At 37.6% G+C, this 21,700-nt stretch overlaps 1 protein-coding gene across 1 annotated transcript in view; it reads left to right on the forward strand.

Moving 5' to 3' along the window:
- CCDC191 (coiled-coil domain containing 191) overlaps nt 1-21,700 on the forward strand; it is a 102,914-nt gene that overhangs the window by 20,131 nt on the left and 61,083 nt on the right. Inside the window, exons 5-7 of the mRNA XM_065875860.1 lie at nt 1,537-1,715; nt 3,187-3,410; nt 6,782-6,935. Coding sequence (XP_065731932.1) covers nt 1,537-1,715; nt 3,187-3,410; nt 6,782-6,935 — 557 coding nt within the window. The remainder of the gene's footprint in view (nt 1-1,536; nt 1,716-3,186; nt 3,411-6,781; nt 6,936-21,700) is intronic.

A 21,700-nucleotide genomic window follows, 5' to 3' on the forward strand; every position in this document is an offset into this window, starting at 1 on the left:
TAGGCCCGTGAGCCACAACTGCTGAGCCTGTGTGTCTGGAGCCTGTGATCCGCAGCAACAGAGGCCGCAACAGTGAGAGGCCCGCGCACCGCGATGAAGAGTGGCCCCCGCTCGCCACAACTAGAGAAAGCCCTCGCACAGAAACGAAGACCCAACACAGCCAAAAATAAATGAATAAATAAATAAATAAATATTTAAAAAAAAAAAAAAAAAAAGAAGGGCATTCTATAATAATAAAAGGGTCAATCCATCAAGAAAACATAACAAGTGTAAACATATATGCACCTAACAAAAGAGCCCCAAAATATGTGAAGCATAAACTGACAAAATTGAAGGGAGAAATAGATAATTCAGCAATAACAGTTGGAGACTTCAGTACCCCGTTTTCAATAATGTATGGAAGTAAATAGAACATCATCAAGAACGATATTCAGTATTGCTAGTCATTAGGAAAAAGCAAATTAAAACTACCATGAATAACCACTATGCACCTATTATAATGGCTTAAATTAAAAGACTGATCATACCAAGTTTTGGTAAGGATATGGAGGAACTGGAACCCTCCTGCACTGCTGGTGAGAATGTGAAATTATATAACCACTTTGGAAAACAGCTTGACAGTTTCTTAAAAATTTAAACACGTAGTTATGTGATCCAACCATTCCAGTCCTAGGCATTTTCCCAAGAGAAAAGAAAGCAAATGTTCATACAAAGACTTGTACACAAATGTTCATAACAACTTTATTTGTAATAGCCAAAATCTGGAAGCAACCCAAATGTTTATCCCCAGATGAATGAATGAACAAATTGTGGTATGCCCATACACTGGAATACTACTCAGCAATAAAAAGGGATAAACTATTGATACAACAACATGAATGAATCTCAAAATAATTATGCCGAGTAAAAGAAGGATGACCAGAAAGAGTACACAGTATATGATTTAATTGATACCAAATTCTGGAAAATTTAAACTAATCTATTGGCAGAAAGCGGGTCTGGGGTTGCCTGGGATAGGGCAAAGGGCATGGGGAGGAGTGAGAGGAAGAGATTGCAAATCTGCGTGAGGACCCTTTTGCAGCTGACAAACACATTCATTATCTTGATTGTAATGGTGTTTAATGGTATCTATATATGTCAAAGCTTATTGCAGACTTTAAATATTTACAAGTTTATTATATGTCAATTATACTACGGTAAAACCTTTTTTAAAAAGAGCAGTGGAGTCCTCAAGGATGTTTAGATCCTTGTAACATAAATGTAAAATTAATAGCTTTTAAATTTGTCAGTGAGGGAGTTAGTGACTTGGGTGAGGGCAATTCCTCATGAGTGGAGGTTTTTTCCTCTTAGTTGAAGGTAATTGCTGAGGGCTGTATTCATCCAGTTGGCATTATCAGTTACTATTTATCGAACACTCACAGCTTTGTATTTTTATTGTACCAGGATTATTTACATAAATATGGAAATTGTACTAAAATTAAATTTTAAAAAAATTAAAAATTTTTTCCTTCTTTGTTGTTGTTATGTTTCCCCCAGATTTATGTGGTTATTTGGAGGAAGAAGACGAAAGTACCACCTTTCAAAAATTCATAGACCATCTGCTCCATAAAGATGTGGTAGATTCTGGGATATTGGAAGATCTTGGAATGAATGAAAACCAAGACAAGAAGTGGCAGAAGGATCCTCATCTTACCATGGAGATGAGACATAAGCAGGTGGGAGGGAAAAGCAAAATTAAAATGGATAACAGGAAGCAATTTTTGTGTAACACATTTAATAAGCTTAAATAAAGACTTAGGCTTTATTGTGAAAAAGGGTGCCATCTGTGGTTTGGTTAGAAAGAATAAAAATAAAATATAAGAACTTAAGAAGAAAAATAATGCTCATAAGCTGAAGATAGGAAACAATTTATTTAAGAAAACCAAAAAGAGGAATAATTGATTTTGACCATGAGAGTGGTGAGCTAAACTTTATTAGTTTGGATGTGATACTTCCTATTATAAATATGTAGATTGGGTTTTGCTTGAATTCGGTTTTTGTATTGTGAGATCAAGATATTAATATCATGAATATTCTGGTGAATGTTATAATGATAATTCTTTTCTAGACAGTGGGAAAATTCACTTATTTTGTGATTATAATTTGAAAGGGAGAACAGAGCTGAATTAAATCTAGTTCAGCTGTTTTGAATTAGAAAGGCGTATGGGAACTTTCTTTTCTCCAAAGGGAATAGTAGGTTATAGGAAAAAGATTCATCTCAACACTTTGTAGAGGAACTTAAGGAAGTCCGAAAGACCAAGTCTTTTCCACATGTCCAGAACCAAGACCAGGGTAGTATTAATGTCTATATGTGTGTATGCTATCTTTTTATAACACTGAATTTCTGATTACTTTAAACCATAATGTATGCCAAAGCAGCACTAAGGATGTGAGAGAAACTGGAGTAGATGCATGATCCTGGTTTGGATTTATGATAAAAGGGAAGAGAAAAGGTTCGGTAAGAGGTAGCAATTATCTAGAAGTCTTATCATAACTGAAGAGTAAGATAAGGGTAAAGTTAAATGAAGCAGGAAGGAAAGGACCACTCCTTAATTCATAGCAAGTCTAAAGAATTGAGTTTGAAAAAAATGATTGTGCTTATTCAGAAATATCTGTGAAGTTTGTGGTTTTGATTTCCAAATATGATCCAGAATCATTGATAAATTCAAATAAAGATAGAATTGAATAAAAGGTCCTGATGCTCCTTTAAGGCAGTAAATCACTATTCTAGCCTTCACAAAGTAGCCTCTCCAAAATATCCTTATTCTTTCTTAAATTATAATTAACATACAGACAGAGCTTAAATAAATAACAGTACTGTACACCTTGGAAAATCTTATGGATTGAAAATCATTACTAAATAAGAATCCAGAATTTGGCATCCAACCCATTGGATTTTCAGCTCTTCTGTAGTGCCGATCATTCCCAAATTGTTTGGAGTCATCTCGCCTGACTTCATTTAAAATTTTGTATAGGCCATTACCCAGTAAACAAATGAATTTCCCCTATTTTTCTGGTAAACACTGGGGTTCTGGGCCAAAATGTTTCAAAGTAGTTGTATTCTGAACTTCAAAATGTGTTCTAAGGCTTTGCATATCCCTTTCTACTTGAAAGGCTGCATTTCACCCTTGTTGTATTCTCTTTAAGGTAAAAGAAAATCGCTTAAGACGTGAGAAAGAACTGGAGCGCCAGAGAATTGAAAAGACCCTGAAAAAATCAGCCTTCTTAGAGGCTCAGTATCTGGTGCAAGAAGAGAAAAAAAGGAAGGCTCTAGAGGCCAAGAAAGAGGAGGAGGAGATTCAAAGGGAGATGGTAAAGCTGCGGAGGGAGATAATTGAGAGGAGACGCACTGTGGAGGAAGCGTGGAAAATGTAAGCCAGCCATGATGAGCAGCGTGAAGTGTTTTTGTTTAAGCAGTCATTTTGGAAGTACTTTAAAGGTCCTTAAAATGCACAGACAATGCAATAATAAAACACAAAAGAGAAATCACCCACTAGTCCACCATCTTAACAAGTTAGCTATTTTCATTTTTCCATGTTTCCTCCTGGTCTTGGTCCCTTTATGAACTTAACTGCAACCATAAAGTACATTTAATTTGTTATTCTGCTTGTTTTAATAACCACATCGCCTGGAGTCCTAAGGTCTGTATATTACTCCATTGAGTTCCTATACCATAATTTATGTAATGACCTCCACTCCCTATACTGCTAAGAATTTCAGCTAATTTCAGATTTTTCACCAATAGTGCAGTGAGCATCCTTAAGCATAGAGCTTTTTCATTCTTTTGAATTATGTTCATAGGAGTATAATTACTGAGGTAAATTGTAGGTTTTTTATGACTTTTGAAACATTGCCAAATTCCTTTCCAGACGAGTTGTGCATATTTACACAATTGCTGACAGTGAGCCCCACTCAGCGTTGGGGGAGATCATCATTTTCAATATTTTTGCACTTTTAATAGGTATTTTATTGGTTAGTGTGCATCTCTTTGTGTACCTGAACATTTGTAAGGTTGAACACGTTTCCTTATGCACGTTTGCTAATTATGCCTCATTCTATTGTGATTTGCCTCAGTGTCTTATCTTCTGATAATCATACAGAGAGTCACCATTGCCTTACTGCCACTGATAAAGAAAAAGAATATCTGACATAAGAGGGAAATCAAAATAGTCCTCACAGGATGTAGTACTATTGTGTATCCTCATGCAGAAAATGAGCTTCATAAATGAAATAACTAATGTATTTATTCTGAGAAACAGCACTGGTGCATAAACTGCAAAAGCCTTAGGACAATGTGCCTGAAATGCTTGAATACTCAAACTGAGGGGCCAGAAAGACCTATTAGCCTGCCACCCGCTTCCACCCCCATCAGCCTACACAGCTTTTCCCCCGTGTTCTTGACTGTTCTCATCCTACCCAGTTTAAAACAGCTCGGCAGTGGACGTGCATCTCATTCTTCCAAGTGCCAGGCTTGAAGCCTCCTCCAGAGGCCTTTCCTTTCAGAAAGCAATCTCCAGATTTTTAGTGAGTTCTTGCTAAGGTCAGCCTTGCTCTTCAGATTGTTCTCAAGCCCTGAAGAATCTAGGCTGACCTAAAATAAATTGTGAAAACAAGTAATATTTGATGGTAGCAGGAAGTTCTGCTCACACTGGGCACTCAACAGACATTCACTAACCAGTCATTTCTTTTAAAAGTTAAAAGCTTATCCACATGGGGATATATGTATATGTATAGCTGATTCAATTATGTATATGTATAGCTGATTCAATTATACTCCAATAAAGATGTTTAAAAAATAATAATAAATAAAAGTGGGCAAAAAAAAAAAAGCTTATCCACAGATACAGTGAGACAGGTAATATGCAGTACTTCTAGGTGGACAGACTGGTTTAAATGTTCCAGAAAGCAATTTGGCAATAAACAATAAGAGCCATAAAAATGTTATCACTTGACTGGGGAATTCCAGTCCTAGGAAAACTACCCTAAGAAAGTGATCAGAATCGCTTCTCGGCCTTTTTGCTAAGATCAAGTGTAGAAAGTGATCAGAAATCCAAAGATTTGTACACAAATATAATGAAAATAATATTATTTATAATAACAGACACTAATAAATATTGGAGAAATTAATAAATACTAGTTGTACAATGAAACAGTATCGACATGTTATCAGGGTTTTCTTCTGGGTAGAAATATGGATGGCTTTTATACACCTCCAATTTTGCACAATGAGCAAACATTGCTTTCATAACAGATACGTATTTTGATTTTTTTTAAAGACTACATCCATGGTATTAGAACTGTATTTCTTTAAATGCCCACTATGATCTGTCTGTAACTATCTAATATAACATTGTTATGGCATTAGTAAGTTTGGAAAGAGTCAATAAAATTTTATTGTTGGTAGGGCTTTTAAAATTTATTTGTAAGGTGTCCTAAATCTGCTTCATTGCATAGTTTCAAAGTATCTTCTCTAAGAGATTTATTGATTACAAAGGGAAAAATAGCAACTTTACACTGGAGAAACTACCTTAACCAAATGATGGTCCATATCACCAGTAATAAGATTGTGTGCCCCCTGTATGATATATGATAATTAATGAATGAATGTCTATAGATTATTCTGTCATCCCTCTCTCAATTTGAGTTTCCACAACTACAAAGTGAAATTCAGAAAGACTGGTGACTTGCCTGAGTTTTCACAGCTGATTTGTAGCCAGAACCCATGAATCTAGATTCCTGACTAGATGCTATCTTTACTACATCATTGATAAAATATATACCTTATACACTTACACACACCTGTGTAGTTTAATACACTCCAATAAGAAGGCAGTGGCTATGAGCTGGCTTGGATTGCTGAGTGTGAGAGGGATGACTGGATGAGAAAGAAAAGGTAGGTGAGTGAGAAAGAGATAAGCAGAAATATGAGCAACAAAGTTACGAAGAGATTCTTGTTAACTTGCCTGAAGTCCTTTTCCTTATTGTTACTAAGTTCTATTTTTTCTCTTTCCAGCTATTTTAGAATTAATATAAATTCCATTTTCTCCTTATTCAGTAACACCTGATTCTTTTATTATTTTTCTTCCGAGAAACCTTGTAAAAACCTTGTGGGAAAAATGTCATTCCTTTCTCACCTGAGGGTCCTGTTTTGTCTCCCCTTGTAAGAAGAGAGAGAACTTATGTCTGTATTAGAGAATACCTGATAGTTGTTATCTCTCAAATTTTTATCACTCAATTTTAAACTCAATTTTAAACTCAATAATATCACTCAAAAAACTTTACTAGAGGCTTCCCTGGTGGCGCAGTGGTTGAGAGTCCGCCTGCCGATGCAGGGGACACGGGTTTGTGCCCCGGTCCAGGAGGATCCCACATGCCGCGGAGCAGCTGGGTCCGTGAGCCATGGCCGCTGGGCCTGTGCGTCCGGAGCCTGTGCTCCGCAATGGGAGAGGCCACAACAGTGAGAGGCCCGTGTACTGCCAAAAAAAAAAACAAAACCTTACTAAAATATATATAAGGCTTTCTCCTTTTCAGAGTACATTATAATTTTATTTCATTTAACTGTATTTTATAAAGGAATAAACTAAATCTCAAAAAAAATCGCCCTACTTTGTAGTTTTAGGGCCAGATCTAAAAATCTCTATCTTCTGATGGAAAATTCAGTGTTCATTCCACTATGGTATGTTCTAATTACTCACTGTTAAGTCTATTATTCATACTTGTGTTTTTTAATTGTTATTAATAGAGAGAAGAAAAAGCAAGAAGAAAATTCTCCAAAAAATCCAGAGAAAGGCATGTTTCAAAGTGTTCATACTCTTCTGGATGAAGAAAAAATGGCAAAAGAAAGAAAGAAGAAACTGAAAGAGTTATTAATCCAAACTTTCAAGGAAAATCACCAGGTAGGAATTGTAATGTCTCTTTCTTCAGCATTCTGTAGCATAAATGACAAAGGGCTCTGTCAGAGATGGACAGTGTAACACTAAGCCCAGTTGAGCCTCGTTACAAATACCAAAGTTGCCCACACCATTTGTTCTGTGCTACCCAGCTGGCTTAGTACACAGGGGAGTGCTTCAATCCTCTATTCAGGGCTATTCTTATATACTCCATGTGATCCTGGGAAATTGGGGTATGAATTTGGGATGTCTTCCTAAATTACCCATTTTAGAATTGCACGCAAGTGCTAATGTAGATCTCTGGCAGTTTGAAAGCATAGCTTCCACTTTGACAGTCTTATGGACCGTTGTGTTCTGGATTATTCAGAAGAATTATTCAGAAAGTTACTTGCCTTTTGGTAGCTCAGATCCTAAACAATGACATGTTTGTGCTTCTACTTTTAATGGTCTGCATTTTATTTTACTCTTCTATCCCTTTCTTTAGTTTCACTTTTTGTAAAATTAACTGGCCAATTTTTTATTGACTAATGAGCATCCTCCCCAGGCTACTTAGGCAGAAATTTTTTTCAGTGAAGTGGGATTGATAACACTATAAATTTGGGGTTTATAAACATTTCAGGTGAAAGGAATTACTTGGAAGATTTGTAAATGAGGTGGTCAGATGAGAAAAGATAAATATGTATATTTTATATCTCCTACAACATCCACTCCAAGGCCTTGGGCGTTGATGAAATTCAGTGAAAGTTAATGGAATGAATGTATAAATGAATGGATTTAACAAGAGAAAAGAATGTCAGGAAGAGATTGAGGGAGTTTGATAAATGTAGGATAGACTTAAAGGGACCTAGAAATTAAAAACAGGCCTGTGAATATGATATGGATAACTAAGATATGAGGGAAAAAGTAAAGTAGTCAAAGCAATTCTTTAAAACTAGACACGTTTGATGGTAGCATTTTGGACTGATAGGCAAAAAGTCATAATTACTCAAATATAAAACAACGAGTTTAGTCAGAGTTTTGGCTTTAGGAATAGGCAGAGGCAAGTGTGATAGGAGGAACTATTAAGAGTTGGGACTAACATTTTGGGAAAGATGGGCAAAGGCTTTTGGATGCTGCGTCCCCTCCATGAGACGGGTGGAGTTAATGTGTCCTCCTACAGTAACAGTTCAGATTTATGAAAGAAAACAGGAAAGGAAATGAGTACAGAGGGGGCCATCTTGAGAAGACATAAGGAAAAAGGGCCATGATATGTTTGTTCCCCAACCAATGAGAGATGGATAAGATGTGTGTTCCCTATAAGATTAAGTTTTTACTTTTATTGAAGTCCACTGTGCAAGAAGAAGTAATACAGTCGTCCCTTGGTATCCAAGGGGGATTGGTTCCAGGATCCCCTGCAAATACCAAAATCTGTGGATGCTCAAATCCCTTATATAAAATAGCATAGCATTTGCATATAACCTATTCACATACTCCTGTATACTTTAAATCATCTCTAGATTACTTATAACACCTATGTAAAAAATTAAAAAATAGAAACCTGAATTAAGTAGAGTCAGAAGACCAGAAGGGGGAGCTCTTATGCCCTGTGACAATAGCAGAGCCCAAAAGGAAAAAGAAAAACTCTTATTTCCTGGCACGAACTCAGCCAATGAAAAGCCACGGACTCTGCCTACTACAGCCCTCCCAACTTACTTTTCCCTCTGTAAGAGTTCTCCTCCCCTTGCCCTGAAAGAACTTCCACATGGATTACCAAGGATGGAGATCCCAAATTGCAGTTCTTTGCTGATTCCAAATAAATCCATCTTTGCTGGAGTAAACCCTAGCAGTCTGTTTGTTCCAGGTCAACACCTAATACAGCATAAATGCTATGTAAATAGATGTAAATACAATGTAAATGCTATGTAAATAGTTGCCAGCCCGGCAAATCAAGTTTTGCTTTTTGGAACTTCATGGAAATTTTTTTTTTCCGAATGTTTTCTATCCATGGTTGGTTGAATCCACAGATGTAGAGCTTGCAAATACAGAGGGCTGACTATATATGTTTTAGAAAGAAGTGTTAGGTATGAATTTCAGACACACAAAAAGAGTTTTACAAAATTAGTGGCCTACCAAAACAGATTACTCAGCTTTAAAAGGATCAGCTGGTGTATTTAAAAATGAGCCAATATGAATAAATTATCTCTACTTTGCCACAGATTCTGCTTGATTTGAACCTATATTTTTGAATCTTTATTTTGAAATAATTTTAGACATACAGAAAAATGGCAAAAAATAGTACATGGAGTTCCTGAATACCCTTCACCCAGCTCTCCTCAATGTTAACATCTTACATAACCATAGTTTAATTATCAAAACTAGGAAATTAACATTGGTAAAATACCATTAAGTACAATTAACAAGACTTATTAGAATGTCACCTATTTTTCCTCTAAGGTCTTTTTTCTGTTTCAGGACTTGATCTGTAATTTCATGCTGCATTTGCTTGTCGTGTCTCCTTAGTCTCCTTCAGTTTGTAATAGTTCCTCAATCTTCGCTTTTCTTTTATGACCTTGACAGTTTTGAAGAGTACTGGTCAGGTATTTTGTAGAATGTCTCTCAATTTGGGGTTTTCCGATGTTCTCTTCTGTTTAGATTGAGATTATGCATTACTGGTAAGAATACTACAAGAAGTGATGCTGTGCCCCGACACTATAATGTCAGGTATACTTAATGGTTTCTTTTGTTGTTTTTTCTTCTTTGTTTTTTAATTTTTGAATTTTATTTTATTTATTTTTTTATACAGCAGGTTCTTATTAGTTATCCATTTTATACATATGAGTGTATATATGTCAATCCCAATCTCCCAATTCATCACACCACCACCCCCCAACCCCCCGCCGTTTTCCCCCTTGGTGTCCATACGTTTGTTCTCTACATCTGTGTCTCAATTTCTGCCCTGCAAACTGGTTCACCTGTACCATTTTTCTAGGTTCCACATATATGTGTTAATATATGATATTTGTTTTTCTCTTTTTGGCTTACTTCACTCTGTACAACAGTCTCTAGATCCATCCACGTCTCTACAAATGACCCAATTTCGTTCATTTTTATGGCTGAGTAATATTCCATTGTATATATGTACCACATCTTCTTTATCCATTCGTCTGTCGATGGGCATTTAGGTTGCTTCCATGATCTGGCTATTGTAAATAGTGCTGCAATGAACATTGGGGTGCATGTGTCCTTTTGAATTATGGTTTTCTCTGGGTATATGCCCAGTAGTGGGATTGCTGGGTCATATGGTAATTCTGTTTTTAGTTTTTTAAGGAACCTCCATACTTTTCTCCATAGTGGCTGCATCAATTTACATTCCCACCAACAGTGCAAGAGGGTTCCCTTTTCTCCACACCCTCTCCAGCATTTGTTGTTTGTAGATTTTCTGATGATGCCCATTCTAACTGGTGTGAGGTGATATCTCACTGTAGTTTTGATTTGAATTTCTCTAATAATTACTGATGTTGAGAAGCTTTTTATGTGCTTCCTGGCATTCTGTATGTCTTCTTTGGAGAAATGCCTATTTAGGTCTTCTGCCCATTTTTGGATTGGGTAGTTTCTTTCTTTAATATTGAGCTGCATGAACCGTTTATATATTTTGGAGATTAATCCTTTGTCCGTTGATTCGTTTGCAAATATTTTCTCCCATTCTGAGGGTTGTCCTTTTTTCTTTTTAAATTTATTTATTTATTGGCTGTGTTGGTTCTTCCTTGCTGCTTGTGGGCTTTTCTCTAGTTGCAGAGAGCAGGGGCTACTCTTTGTTGCGGTGCATGGGCTTCTCACCGCAGTGGCCCCTCTTGTTGCAGAGCACGGACTCTAGGTGCACAGGCTTCAGTAATTGCGGCACGTGGGCTCAGTAGTTGTGGCTCACGGGCTTTTGTTGCTCCGTGGCATATGGGATCTTCCCGGACCAGGGCTCGAACCCGTGTCCCCTGCATTGGCAGGCAGACTCCCAACCACTGCGCCACCAAGGAAGCCCCTGAGGGTTGTCTTTTCGTCTTGTTTATGGTTTCCTTTGCTTTGCAAAAGCTTTTAAGTTTCATTAGGTCCCATTTGTTTATTTTTGTTTTTATTTCCATTACTCTAGGAGGTGGATCAAAAAGAATCTTGCTGTGATTTATGTCAAAGAATGTTCTTCCTATGTTTTCCTCCAAGAGTTTTATAGTGTCTGGCCTTAAATTTAGGTCTCTAATCCACTTTGAGTTTATTTTTGTGTATGGTGTTAGGGAGTGTTCTAATTTCATTCTTTTACATGTAGCTGTCCAGTTTTCCCAGCACCACTTATTGAAGAGACTGTCTTTTCTCCATTGTATATCCTTGCCTCCTTTGTCATAGATTAGTTGACTATAGATGTGTGGGTTTATCTCTGGGCTTTCTATCCTGTTGCATTGATCTATATTTCTGTTTTTGTGCAAGTACCATATTGTCTTGATTACTGTAGCTTTGTAGTATAGTCTGAAGTCAGGGAGTCTGATTCCTCCAGCTCCGTTTTTTTCCCTGAAGACTGCTTGGCTATTCGGGGTCTTTTGTGTCTCCATACAAATTTTAAGACTTTTTGTTCTAGTTCTGTAGAAAATGCCATTGGTAATTTTATAGGGATTGCATTGAATCTGTAGATTGCTTTGGGTAGTATAGTCATCTTCACAATATTGATTCTTCCAATCCAAGAACATGGTATATCTCTCCATCTGTTGGTATCATCTTTAGTTTCTTTCATCAGTGTCTTATAGTTTTCTGCATACAGATCTTTTGTCTCCCTAGGTAGGTTTATTCCTAGGTATTTTATTCTTTTTGTTGCAATGCTAAATGGGAGTGTTTCCTTAATTTCTCTTTCAGATTTTTCATCATTAGTGTATAGGAATGCAAGAGATTTCTGTGCATTAATTGTGTATCCTGCAACTTTACCAAATTCATTGATTAGCTCTAGTAGTTTTCTGGTAGAATCTTTGGGATTCTCTATGTATAGTATCATGTCACCTGCAAACAGTGACAGTTTTACATCTTCTTTTCCAATTTGTATTCCTTTTATTTCTTTTCCTTCTCTGATTGACGTGGCTAGGACTTCCAAAACTATGTTGAATAATAGTGGTGAGAGTGGACATCCTTGTCTTGTTCCTGATCTTAGAAGAAATGCTTTCAGTTTTTCACCATTGAGAATGATGTTTGCTGTAGGTTTGTCTTATATGGCCTTTATTATGTTGACGTAGGTCCCCTCTGTGCCCACTTTCTGGAGTTTCTATCATAAATGGGTGTTGAATTTTGTCAAAAGCCTTTTCTGCATCTATTGAGATGATCATATGGTTTTTATTCTTCAGTTTGTTACTGTGGTGTATCACATTGATTGATTTGTGTATATTGAAGAATCCTTGCATCCCTAGGATAAATCCCATTTGATCATGGCTTATGATCCTTTTAATGTGTTGTTGGATTCTGTTTGCTAGTATTTTGTTGAGGATTTTTACATCTATATTCATCAGTGATATTGGTCTGTAATTTTCTTTTTTTGTAGTATCTTTGTCTGGTTTTGGTATCAGGGTGATGGTGGCCTCGTAGAATGAGTTAGGGAGTGTTCCTTCCTCTGCAATTTTTTGGAAGAGTTTGAGAAGGATGGGTGTTAGCTCTTCTCTAAATGTTTGATAGAATTCACCTGTGAAACCATCTGGTCCTGGGCTTTCGTTTGTTGGAGGATTTTTAATCACAGTTTCAACTTCATTACTTGTGATTGGTCTGTTCATATTTTCTATTTCTTCCTGGTTCAGTCTTGGAGGGTTATACCTTTCTAAGAATTTGTCCATTTCTTCCAGGTTGTCCATTTTATTGGCATAGAGTTGCTTGTAGTAGTCCCTTAGGATGCTTTGTATTTCTGCACTGTCTGTTGTAACTTCTTTTTCATTTCTAATTTTATTGATTTGATTCCTCTCCCTCTTTTTCTTGATGAGTCTGGCTAATGGTTTCTCAATTCTGTTTATCTTCTCAAAGAAGCAGCTTTTAGTTTTATTGATCTTTGCTATTGTTTTCTTTGTTTCTATTTCATTTATTTCTGCTCTGATCTTTATGATTTCTTTCCTTCTACTAACTTTGGGTTTTGTTTGTTCTTCTTTCTCTAGTTCCTTTAGGTGTAAGGTTAGAGTGTTTATTTGAGATGTTTCTTGTTTCTTGAGGTAAACTTGTATTGCTATAAACTTCCCTCTTAGAACTGCTTTTGCTGCATCCCATAGGCTTTGGATTGTCATGTTTTCATTGTAATATGTCTCTAGGTTTTTTTTTATTTCCTCTTTGATTTCTTCAGTGATCTCTTAGTTATTTAGTAACATTGTTTAGCCTCCATGTGTTTGTGTTTTTTATGGTTTTTTCCCTGTAATTGATTTCTAATCTCATAGTGTTGTTGTCTGAAAAGATGCTTGGTATGATTTCAATTTTCTTAAATTTACTGAGGCTTGATTTGTGACCCAAGATGTGATCTATCCTGGAGAATGTTCCATGCGCACTTGAGAAGAAAGGGTAATCTGCCGTTTTTGGATGAAATGTCCTATAAATATCAATTAAATCTCTCTGGTCTATTGTGTCATTTAAAGCTTCTGTTTCCTTATTTATTTTCATTTTGGATGATCTGTCCATTGATGTAGATGAGATGTTAAAGTCCCCCACTATTATTGTGTTACTGTCGATTTCCTCTTTTACAGCTGTTAGCAGTTGCCTTATGGATTGAGGTGCTCCTGTGTTGGGTGCATATATATTTATAATTGTTATATCTTCTTCTTGGATTGATCCCTTGATCATTATGTAGTGTCCTTCCTTGTCTCTTGTAACATTCTTTATTTTAAAGTCTATTTTATCTGATATGAGTATTGCTACTCCAGCTTTCTTTTGATTTCCATTTACATGGAATATCTTTTTCCATCCCCTCACTTTTAGTCTGTATGTGTCCCTAGGTCTGAAATGGGTCTCCTGTAGACAGGATATATATGGGTCTTGTTTTTGTATCCATTCAGCAAGCCTGTGTCTTTTGGTTGGAGTATTTAATCCATTCATTTTTAAAGTAATGATCAATATGTATGTTCCTATGAACATTCTCTTAACAGTTTTGGGTTTGTTTTTGTAGGTTCTTTTCTTCTCTTGTGCTTCCCACTTAGAGAAGTTCCTTTAGCATTTGTTGTAGAGCTGGTTTGGTGGTGCTGAATTCTCTTAGCTTTTGGTTGCTGTTAAAAAAAAAATTATCAAATCTGAATGAGATCGTTGCTGGGTAGAGTAATGTTGGTTGTAGGTTCTTCCCTTTCATTACTTTAAGTGTATCATGCCATTCCCTTCTGGCTTGTAGAGCTTCTGCTCAGAAATCAGCTGTTAACTTTATTCATGTTCCCTTGTATGTTATTTGTCATTTTTCCCTTGTTGCTTTCAATAATTTTTCTTAGTCTTTAATTTTTGTCAGTTTGATTACTATGTGTCTCGGCATGTTCCTCCTTGGGTTTATCCTGCCTGGGACTCTCTGCGCTTCCTGGACTTGGGTGGCTTTTTCCTTTCCCATGTCAGGGAAGTTTTTGACTATAATCTCTTCAAATATTTTCTCGGGTCCTTTCTGTCTCTCTTCTCCTTCTGGGACCCCTATAATGAGAATGTTATTGCATTTAATGTTGTCCCAGAGATCCCTTAGACTGTCTTCATTTCTTTTCATTCTTTTTTCTTTCTTCTGTTCTGCAGCAGCAAATTCCACCATTCTGTCTTCCAGGTCACTTATCCTTTCTTCTGCCTCAGTTATTCTGCTATTGATTCCTTCTCGTGTATTTTTCATTTCAGTTACTATATTGTTCATCTCTGTTTGTTTGTTCCTTAATTCTTCTAGGTCTTTGTTAAACATTTCTTGCATCTTCTCGATCTTTGCTTCCATTCTTTTTCCGAGGTCCTGGATCATCTTCACTATCATTATTCTGAATTCTTTTTCTGGAAGGTTGCCTATCTCCACTTTAGTTGTTTTTCTGGCGTTTATCTTGTTCCTTCATCTTGTACATAGCCCTTTGCCTTTTCATCTTGTCTGTCTTTCTGTGAATGTGGTTTTCTTTCCACAGCCTGCAGGATTGTAGTTCTTCTTGCTTCTGCTGTCTGCCCTCTGGTGGATGGGCTATCTAAGAGGCTTGTGCAAGCTTCCTGATGGGAGGGACTTGTGGTGGGTAGAGCTGGGTGTTGCTCTGGTGGGCAGAGCTTAGTAAAACTTTAATCCACTTGTGTGCTGATGGGTGGGGCTGGGTTCCCTCCCCGTTGGTTGTTTGGCCTGAGGCGACCCAACATCAGAGCCTACCCGGCTCTTTGGTGGGGCTAATGGCGGACTCTGGGAGAGTCACGCCAAGGAGTACTTCCCAGAACCTCTATTGCCAGTGTCCTGTTCCTCACAGTGAGCCACAGCCACCCCTGACCTCTGCAGGAGACCCTCCAACACCAGCAGGTAGGTCTGGTTCAGTCTCCAGTGGGATCACTGCTTTTTCCCCTGGTTCTGGATGTGCACACTACTTTGTGTGTGCCCTCCAATAGTGGAGTCTCTGTTTCCCCCAGTCCTGTCGAAGTCCTGCAATGAAATCCTGCTAGCCTTCAAAGTCTGATTCTCTTGGAATTCCTCCTCCCGCTGCCAGACCCCCAGGTTGGGAAGCCTGACGTAGGGCTCAGAACCTTCACTCCAGTGGGTGGATTTCTGTGGTATAAGTGTTCTCCAGTTTGTGAGTCACCCACCCAGAAGTTATGGGATTTGATTTTATTGTGATTGTGCCCCTCTTACCATCTCACTGTGGCTTCTTCTTTGTCTTTGGATGTGGGGTATCTTTTTTGGTGAGTTCTAGTTCTTCCTGTTGATGATTGTTCAGCAGTTAGTTGTGATTCCAGTGCTCTCGCAAGAGGGAGTGAGAGCACGTCCTTCTATTCCACCATCTTGAGCCAATCTCTGTTTTTGGTTTTTGTTTTTTGGTGGCCATGCCATGCGGCTTGTGGTCTCTTAGTTCCCTGACCAGTGGTTGAACCCAGGCTCTCGGCATTGAGAGTGTGGAGTCCTAACCACTGGACTGCCAGGGAATTCCACATAATGTTAATAAGTCTTATTACTGTTGATGTTAACTTTGATCACTTAAGATTGTGTCTGCTGGGTTTCTCCACTGTAAAGTTACTATTTTTCCCTTTGTAATTCATAAATGTCTTAGAGGAAATATTGTGAAACTATGCAAATATTCTGTTTATCCGTAAACTTTCACCTATTAATTTTAGCATTCATTGATGGGTCTTGCCTGTAACAATAACTAATGTGGTATTTGTCTAATGATGATTTTGTATTTCCCTTCTTGTCTCCATGTATTCATTTAAATTCTTCTAGAAGGAAAAACTGTCCCTTCTCCCCCATTTATTTATTTCATTTATTCAGTTGTTTATTTGTATCAGTATGGACTTGTGGATATTTACTTTATCCTAAGGATTATATTCTAGTATTATTTTTACTTTGTTTCTCAAATTTTTCTAACCTTGGCCACTGGGAAAATTTTCAGGTTGACTCTTTTGCCCTTTCAAAATCCTTTTTTGAAAAAATCCTTTATTTCTCTGGCACCACAAGATGTTCCAGGCTCATCTTATATTTTCCCTGCCCTAGCTCTGGAATCAACCACTTCTATCAATACATGGAACCCTGGTTCCATTTGTTGGAGGATAATATTTGGAAAGCAAGATCTGGGTACTAGCTGTGCTCACTGCTACTGGGGTATCATGTTTTCTGGGCCCTCTCAGCAGACAGAGCTGGGAAATAGTTGTACATATACTAAGTACACATACACACACATTATATTTGTTTCTGTGTCTATCTATATGTGTACACATTAAAATCCATTAAATCATACTGATACATCCAATTCCAGTGCAGCAACACGGGGGTCATGCTTTCCTCCCCTTTCCTTAATTGTCACTTATTTCTCTATCTATCTGTATATATATTAAAATAATTGTGAGTTCATAACGATAACTTCAACCCTAATCTAACACCATAGGTTTTAGTGTAGCCTTTCCCCCTTGCTTGTTTATACCTGGAGCTTATTATCTAAATTATATTTACTTATTTGTTTAGTCCTAGTATACTATAAAAGTAGTTTCAGAATTGGTAACATATACTGCTGTGGAAACAAATTTACTAGCTACAGTGTAATATTTGTACAGTTATTTTTGTTTTCAGCCTTACTCAGCCAAAATTGTTTTCCAGAGTTACTTAGGTTGGTTCTTTTCTTCCCCTTCCCCTTCCATGTGATTATGTTATTCATGTGTATTATTGTTAGTGAACCTCTAATTTAGATTTCCCCAGTGTATGTGGGTATAACTGAGACACAGGGGGAAATCCGCTTTCCACACTCCTCAGGCTTTTATGTAGACTTGGCTGGAGACAGGATGTCCTCTGGTAAACACCGCCAGAGTAGCAGGCCCTCTGGGCTCATTATCTTGGTCCCAGTCCACATTCCTAGCCTGGCTCTGAAGGAGCTGAAGCTGCCCTTGGGTGATGAAACTTGGATACTCAGCAGCCTTAAATATGACCACAGAATAAAAAGCGGGAAAATGCCTACCTCGCTTGCAGTGAGCGGTTAGATAGCAGGAAACTGTCAGCACCCTCAGAATGGTTCACTGGCACAAACCCAACGGCAAACTATATAATTCGCAGGAAGACTTCAAAGAATCTGTTTCTAAGGGTTGCTCTAGTTCAGGCCCTTTTAGGTCCTGTATTCTTTGTGCTTTGACTCTAGGTTTGTTCTGCCAAACACCTTCTTAACATCACATTTGGGCCATATTATTTTTTTGGGTGTGTGGGTCAGAAATTTATTTATTTATTTATTTTTAAACATCTTTATTGGAGTATAATTGCTTTACAATAGTGTGTTAGTTTCTGCTTTATAACAAAGTGAATCAGTTATACATATGTCCCCATATCTCTTCCCTCCTGTGTCTCCCTCCCTCCCACCCCTCTAGGTGGTCACAAAGCACCAAGCTGATCTCCCTGTGCTATGCGTGGGCCACATTATTTAATAGGAGACTTTCTGAGAGAAACAGAGCAGGCTCTCTTACCAAAACACAAGTTCAGGTGCAGCACTGTTCATGCCTCTTTCCCACTCATTTCATTGCCAGGTCTCTTTATTTTGTCAAAAACACTTATTTTTATATAGAAACTTTCTACTTCCATCCTATCCTACTTTCTCTTTGATCTTGCAGTGAAATCTCTTGGGGAGATTCAGCAATCCACATGTCAGTGCTAATTAGCAGAAACAACAAGGGATTAAGTATGAAATTCTTATACTGTTTGGAAAGTGGCCTTCTTAATTCTCACCCTATTCTGAAATACATTTTGTTTTCTTCAGATAAAAAAATCTATGTTCTTTCCTGCTTGTAAAAGTTGAAAGCAAAGAAAGATGCGTTGACACTAACTAAATCTTAATTCTAGGGGGGGAAGGTTTTGAGTTGCTTGTTTACTATCTCTGTTAGAGGATAAGATAATAATGACCCAAAGGAGGCATTGTTGATGTTATGCTTGTGGCATAGTGCCTTCCAGGAGGCTGCCCTGAACTAAACTGAGGGAATGTGGGAATCCATAGAAGAGAAGCCTGCATTTTTTTTTTTTCTTTCTTTCAAGGTGTTGAAAACTGTAGTTAAGAACCTCATTTATACAGCCTGATTCCTTCCCAAAAATCTTAGTTTTAGCAGGACTGCCTACATAGCACTGAAACACAACCATTCCTGAGCTGAAACATAGCAGTTGCTGCTATCGTCTCAGCAGTGTTGTCTTACGTTTGGGGAAGAAAATGAAGGAAAAACCTCTTTGCAAATAAAACTGCAGAGTAAGAGAAGTGTTGAGCACACACACGAAGAATATTGGGATTCATGTAACTCTCCCCTCTAAACATATTGCTAAGGACATTGTGTGCTGTGCATTTCAGGAGGGCTTTGATGCATTATTATATATAACTTCATACAGCCACTCTGTGGAAAATTTCCAAATAAAATTTTGTTGCTGTTGGTAAAGAGGTTGTTTAGTTTGTTATTGTACTCTTCCTTACTCTGTGAGTAACCCGGGTTTTCCATTCTCACAGAAGGGACAGCGAGAGCCAGTTTACCAAAACATTGCAAGAGTGTTTTGCTTTTCAAAACACCGTTTTGATCCCAGAGGTTCTAATTCAAAAGTATCTGATTTTCTTTTTTTTTGTCTTCTGGAAAAAGTACTGATTAAATTCTGCTTTTAAAAAGTTAAGAAAAGAGCCTTTGGCATAAATGAAGCCCATTCTCTAAAATTATGCAGAGTAGAGTATCTTTTCCCCTAAACACTAGAAATTTCAGTTGAATATTTATACGGATCTTAAGAACCATATGGGTGAGGAACAAATGACATCACATCATCGCCTTACTGTCAGAGACCCCTAGAGGTGAATCCAGCATTTGTCTAATATATTCTGAGGTCAGCTGTACTTTTGGCATAGTGGGGCATGCTTGGAGTGGGAAGGATGGGCAGAGTGGAAATTGTAGAGGGAGGAAGAAGGTCTAGAAGGGAAAGGAAGATGAAAGAGAAGCTGATGAGCAGTAGTCCTGCCTTCCCTAAAGACATAAGGTCATGAAAATTGGTTCAGGCTTTGTTGGGAAAGGAGCCCTTTCCTAGTCAGGTTATAGGCTGTATTGTGGTCATTCTTCTTTAAAAGATCCCAGAGCATTTTATTGGTTAAGAATTTAATATGATGAGACTAAGCAGTTGCTTTCTGAAATTCTGCTACTTCTGCAGTGAAACAGAATTAGATAAATACAGCAATATTATTGATTGAAACTTCTTAGCAGAATTAAGAAGAATTTACAAAATGTCCTTTTGTTAGTAATATATATCAATGCATTTATGGGTGAAATGATACAATGTCTGATGTCTGGAATTTATTTTTAAATACTCCAGGAAAGAAAAGTGAGTGGAAGAGAAATGAAACAAAATCAGCATAATGCTGGTAATTTTTGAAGCTGAGTGAGGGGTTTATTCTTCTGTTCTCCTTTTGGGTATGTTTATGAAATTTCTGTAATAGAGTGAGGGTTTTTTTAAGTTTAAAAAATGAAGGGGAAAAAAATACAGAAGTAAAATGAGCATCACAGCTTCCAGTATATAACAAAAGTAGCTTTTTATCTGTAGCCAGTGTTACCATTTCACATTGCAGTGGTTGTCAGAGTTTAGGCTTTTCCATGGAACCCAACAGCAAGTCCAGGTCTTAGCACAGTGTGCTGAAAACTGAATGTATTTTCCCTAATGTATTTATCTATAATAGTTATGGGAGTGTATATGGTTGGCGGTAGGGAACACAGTGATTTCCTCTCTTTTCTTTGGGGCAAAATTATGAAAATCAGGGATATGATGGGATATAGGGGACTGCTTTTCAGTGCTGCTTCTTCCCAGGGGCATTCATTTCGTCATGAACAAGATCCTCCTCCCCACCCATCAAATACTTCTTAGCATCTGTGGGGTCTTCTGCCTTGCTGTAGTGGTCCTCAAAAAGGAAAAAGGGAGTGGAGGACGGCTTTCTTGGGTAGTATTAGAGCATCTCTCTGTTCGTTTAGGTCTGGGAGCAGCCAGGAGTCAGCTGGGCCCTTTATCTCCAACCTTTGGTCCTTGTCCGGTGCCCCTTGACCACCAGTTGCACCAGTTAGTTCCATTCGGCAAAAATAAACTGTAAACTTGTTGACATTTTTGTCCTCTTTACAATTCATTGTTTATTTTTCCATGACTGAGAATTTTGATGCAATTATCACTGAGCTTTCTGACAAAAGGGAAATAGCTGAGGAATTTTGATGAGTTACCCACTTCATTAATCAGAATAAGCATCTCTAGTGACAGGGTTAGAATTACAATGAAGATTAGATAGCAAATTGCTGTTCCACCTAACGTCAGTCATTCCCAGTGACAGCAGTGTGATTACACTTCAGGGAAGAGCTTTTCTTGCCAACAAAACAAGGGTAACTCCAGTGCAGGTAATAAATTTAGCAGGGTGAGCTGTCATTTCTTCTCTTGAGTGGAATCCTTAATGACCAAATGATGTCTCGTGGAAGATTTTGATTTTGAAAGGAGAAAAGCATTTCACTTAAAAACTTTCTAAATTTCACTTTTTAGTATTTTATTTTAAAAATTATTGTAGATATGTACTTAGGAGCAGTTCTTCCTACAGTGATTTTCAGTATTTTACTTACCTGTAACAAGCCGTAATTATCACCACAACTATAATAAAGAGATGGTAGAAGTTACTAAAATAACGCATGACTGTATTTGAGAATCTATCAGAAATAAAAACATGGTGCAGAAATAAATGAACTAGGTAAGAAACGGAGGAAGGTCAGACTAGTTGTCCATCTAGTTCAAACATTAAGTTATCTGGCTTAAGCAGAAGGTGTTCCTCTTCTGACCAGTTGCGGTTTTAAATAATAGTTCTTGTTTCAAAGAGCAAAGGGATAGAGCACTGCTGTAGTTCGAGTGTAGAACTGAAGAGGAAAAGCAGGCCTGAGCGCTGCAGGGACGCCACTTGGGGGAGGGTAATAGGAAATGTGAATAGATGGTGACTGTGAACTATGCCACTTCTTGTCCCTTCTAAGTAGGAGTGGAGTGCTAGCATCTTCTCCCAGAGAAGACAGGACCAAGAATGTTTTCCTTTCCCGAGTATTTTCCTCCAAGCACATTTATGGGACTCCTGTTTGCCTAAATAATGTTTGCTGTGAATCAAGAA

This window comes from Phocoena phocoena, chromosome 4 (assembly GCF_963924675.1).
Source record: "Phocoena phocoena chromosome 4, mPhoPho1.1, whole genome shotgun sequence".
NCBI classification, from domain to species: Eukaryota; Metazoa; Chordata; class Mammalia; order Artiodactyla; family Phocoenidae; genus Phocoena; species Phocoena phocoena.